The sequence below is a fragment of the Solanum dulcamara genome, chromosome 1 (genome assembly GCF_947179165.1).
Source record: "Solanum dulcamara chromosome 1, daSolDulc1.2, whole genome shotgun sequence".
Classification (NCBI taxonomy): Eukaryota; Viridiplantae; Streptophyta; class Magnoliopsida; order Solanales; family Solanaceae; genus Solanum; species Solanum dulcamara.
The window spans coordinates 15314224-15317495 of record NC_077237.1 but is presented as its reverse complement, the minus strand read 5'-3'; the positions used below and the strand labels follow the sequence as shown (position 1 = coordinate 15317495).

Here is a 3272-nt window from a genome sequence, read left to right as displayed (position 1 = left end):
GCAGAATGTTGGAGGAGTAGAATGGACAGGGACAGATGAAGTTAAACGAGGCAATGAAGGAATGGTTAAAGGTTGACGAGAAGAGCTTGATGAAATAGTACCAGTAACAGTTGTAGAAAAAGGCAGGGAGATATCTGAAGAACATGAAATTGAAAGGGTTGGCAAGCCATATCACCTGAAAAGATTCAAAAGAACAATAGGATAGAAGGAAAATTGGAAAGATTCAAAAGAACGGTAACATAGAAGCAAAATTGGATTCGCAATGGGTATTACTGGACGTCTGATACAATGTAACAAATAACTCACAGATCAAGGAGCCAATATATATCCTCAGCTATATACATATTTCAAACTTTAAGACTCCTTCAAGTACCAGTCTAGGAATATTGGACTACGAGTCCTAATAAACACAACTTAGTCTTCAACTCTGGTTTCATAAATTTAAAATAAGGTGAAAAACATTTGGTCTCTATAACCAAATTCTTACTTAGTTTTCATAAGTTCTTAAATGGACTTTTAGCCATATTAGATAAATTGGTTAGATGTTAAGCATTCCATTTTCTGTTAGATGATTCATGCTTTCAAATTTAATGAGCCTAAGACACTAAAACATGAAACATGCTTTCAAATTAGTTTCATTCTATTATATAGGAAGGCAAATAATCATTGGCAAAATTTGAAATAAACAAATTAAAAGATGTTATTGGAGAAACAATCATGGTACATTCCTCACGATAAAAAGATAGATACATATATTAGAACTAGATAAAGTTGGAAACTCCAAAAGAAAGATAGGATAATAATTGGGCTCAGTAGGAAATTATTCTATAAAAAGGAAAATGTTGAAAATCATTGTCGAGGTGGTAGATAAGGAGTGGCAAGTAAAATAAGGTCACTTTTTCTGGCGGCAGTTACTCCAACCAATTCAGTTAAGTCCAAGTCTTTTGGCTCCATTCCATTAGGGAGTTTCCAGTCGAAGTGATATAGCAATTGAGCCAACGGCAAATAAACATTAGCTAAGCCAAATGATATCCCGGGACAAATCCTTCTCCCACCACCAAAGGGAAGATACTCAAAATTGTTACCAACAAAGTCCACAGAGCACTGCTCAAATCTCTCTGGTTTAAAGCTTTCTGCGTCATTCCAATATTTAGGATCTCTTCCCAATGCCCAAACATTAACCATGACTTTGGTCTTCACAGGAATAATGTACCCGTTTATGTCAGTCTCTTCCCTACATTCTCTTGGGACCAAAAGTGGAACTGGTGGATGTAGTCTTAGAGTTTCTTTAATGACTAACTTTAAGTATTTCAGCTCCTCCACATCATTTTCATCAAACGTTTCTTTGTCTTTAAAGGCTTCTCGCACTTCTGCTTGAGCTTTGGAGAATACACTTGGATTTTTCATCATTTGCACCATTGCCCACACAAGTGTTGACGATGAAGTCTCTGTTCCGGCAGCAAACATGTCCTGCATATATTACCAAAATAACATGAGATAACATATTTGTGGTGATTGATTCAATACTTAGAAAAATGTATAATGTACAACAATACTTACAAAAATGATAGCTTTGATGTTGTCGTTGGTGATAGGAAATTGAAGTCCTCCATCATTCATAAGTCTTAGAAGGACATCAATTAGATCTTCACCACCTAATGCACCATTAGTTTTCCCCATTGCAATGTTCTTCTTGTGCTCATTGATGACATCCTCAACAATTGCATCAACCTTATGATGGGCATTCATAATTTTACCCTTCATTCCACTAAGCACATGGAGAAACGTGAGTGATGGGAAGATGTCAGCCACATCAAACCCTCCTGCTAACCCTATCACTTCTTTGATCAGTTGTATAAATTGGTCCTGCTCCTTGAACACTCTCCCAAATGCTGTTCTACATGTCATGGAACTTGTGAACAAAAAGAGCTTTTCAGTAAAATTAACCGGCTCACCCGAACATGACCGGATAAAGTTAACTAGGCGATCAACTTCATCGCGCCTAATCGAGCTGTATGTCCTGACATTCTTGGCACTCAACACTTCCAAGACACAAATTTTACGCATTTGTCTCCAGTAATCTCCGTAGGGGCAAAAGGCAATGTCAGACCTGTTGTAACAGACAATGTCAGGAGCCAAAAGTTTAGGCCTAGACGCGAAAGCGATGTCATGAGTTTTTAGTACTTGTTTTGCCATATCAGGAGAAGTAACGACAACTGCAGAAACTTCACCAAGCTGAAGGTGCATAAGTGGTCCATATTTTTTGGCTAAGTCTCTAAGGACATGATGTGGAAGTCCACCAGCCATATGAAGCATGCTTCCTAGTAAAGGAAGTTTCCATGGACCTGGAGGCAATTTTTTGGATTGGCTATTGGAATTTTTCCATTTCCTTACCAAAAACAGAAAAGATAGAAAAAGGAAGATGGAAGCCAAGCTAAAGAATTGCATTTTGGAGTGTGTGGTGATTCTTCAATGTTGTGTTGCTTATGCTCTTTTATAGGCTTCTGAGAAACATATATAATAGTGATACATTTTTCAACAAATATATTTCAAAGCAGACTTTGTTTACTAGCTTCTGTTGAAGTCAAAACAATTCAGCTCAGCATAATCATGTAAACAAATGTTAAAGTAGTAAGGTGTCGACATAAAAATTGATTTTATAATCAAGAAGAAGAAATTGTGTAGTTGCCACCTTGGAATTAAATCGGTCCTACGTTGTACCAATTTTGACTGGTGTGGAGTATTATATTGGCTAGGACACATGTAAGGTTCTTTGCTAAGTTAGAATATTTATACACATTCTTTCTTACAAACCTTAGATATCGTTTGGTAGAGTGGATAAACAAAATTAATGCATTGTATTAATAGTATTTTGTTTGGTATATTTTTTTATGATATGTATAACTAATGCAATTAGTTCTATACTCTATTCTATAATAAGATGTGTATTACTAATATCATAGATTTTTAGGTATTAGTAATGCAAAGGAATTTAATGCATGTATTAACATGTATTATTAAAGACTCAATTATTCCTCAAAATCTTTTTTACATCTTTTCCACCATAATTATTGAAGATATATTTATAAATAAATATTTTTATGCAATGCATGCTATTTTTAATACACTAAACCAAATAATGCATAAGAAATATTTCATATCTAATTAATGCAAGCGTAACTAATACAAACATTACTAATGCAAATATTACTAATACATTCTATTTAGCATTATTTTTGCACTCTACTAAACGACCCCAAAGTGTAATGACT

General features: G+C 34.9%; 1 protein-coding gene across 1 annotated transcript; it reads right to left on the bottom strand.

Moving 5' to 3' along the window:
* Window positions 1-682: 682 nt before the first annotated feature.
* Window positions 683-2489, bottom strand: LOC129902541 (premnaspirodiene oxygenase). The gene is made up of 2 exons (XM_055977850.1): window positions 1561-2489; window positions 683-1470 (listed from the first exon to the last, which is right to left on the bottom strand). Exons 1-2 carry the CDS (start codon window positions 2446-2448, stop codon window positions 850-852), a joined length of 1509 nt encoding a protein of 502 aa, XP_055833825.1. The 5' UTR covers window positions 2449-2489; the 3' UTR covers window positions 683-849.
* Window positions 2490-3272: the final 783 nt, after the last annotated feature.

Bases quoted from the DNA above. Each gene is read 5' to 3' on its own strand.
- LOC129902541 (XM_055977850.1), bottom strand. From the start codon at position 2,448: ATGCAATTCTTTAGCTTGGCTTCCATCTTCCTTTTTCTATCTTTTCTG. The intron at 1,471-1,560 runs GTAAGTATTGTT...TAATATATGCAG, and splicing joins ACATCAAAGCTATCATTTTT to GACATGTTTGCTGCCGGAAC.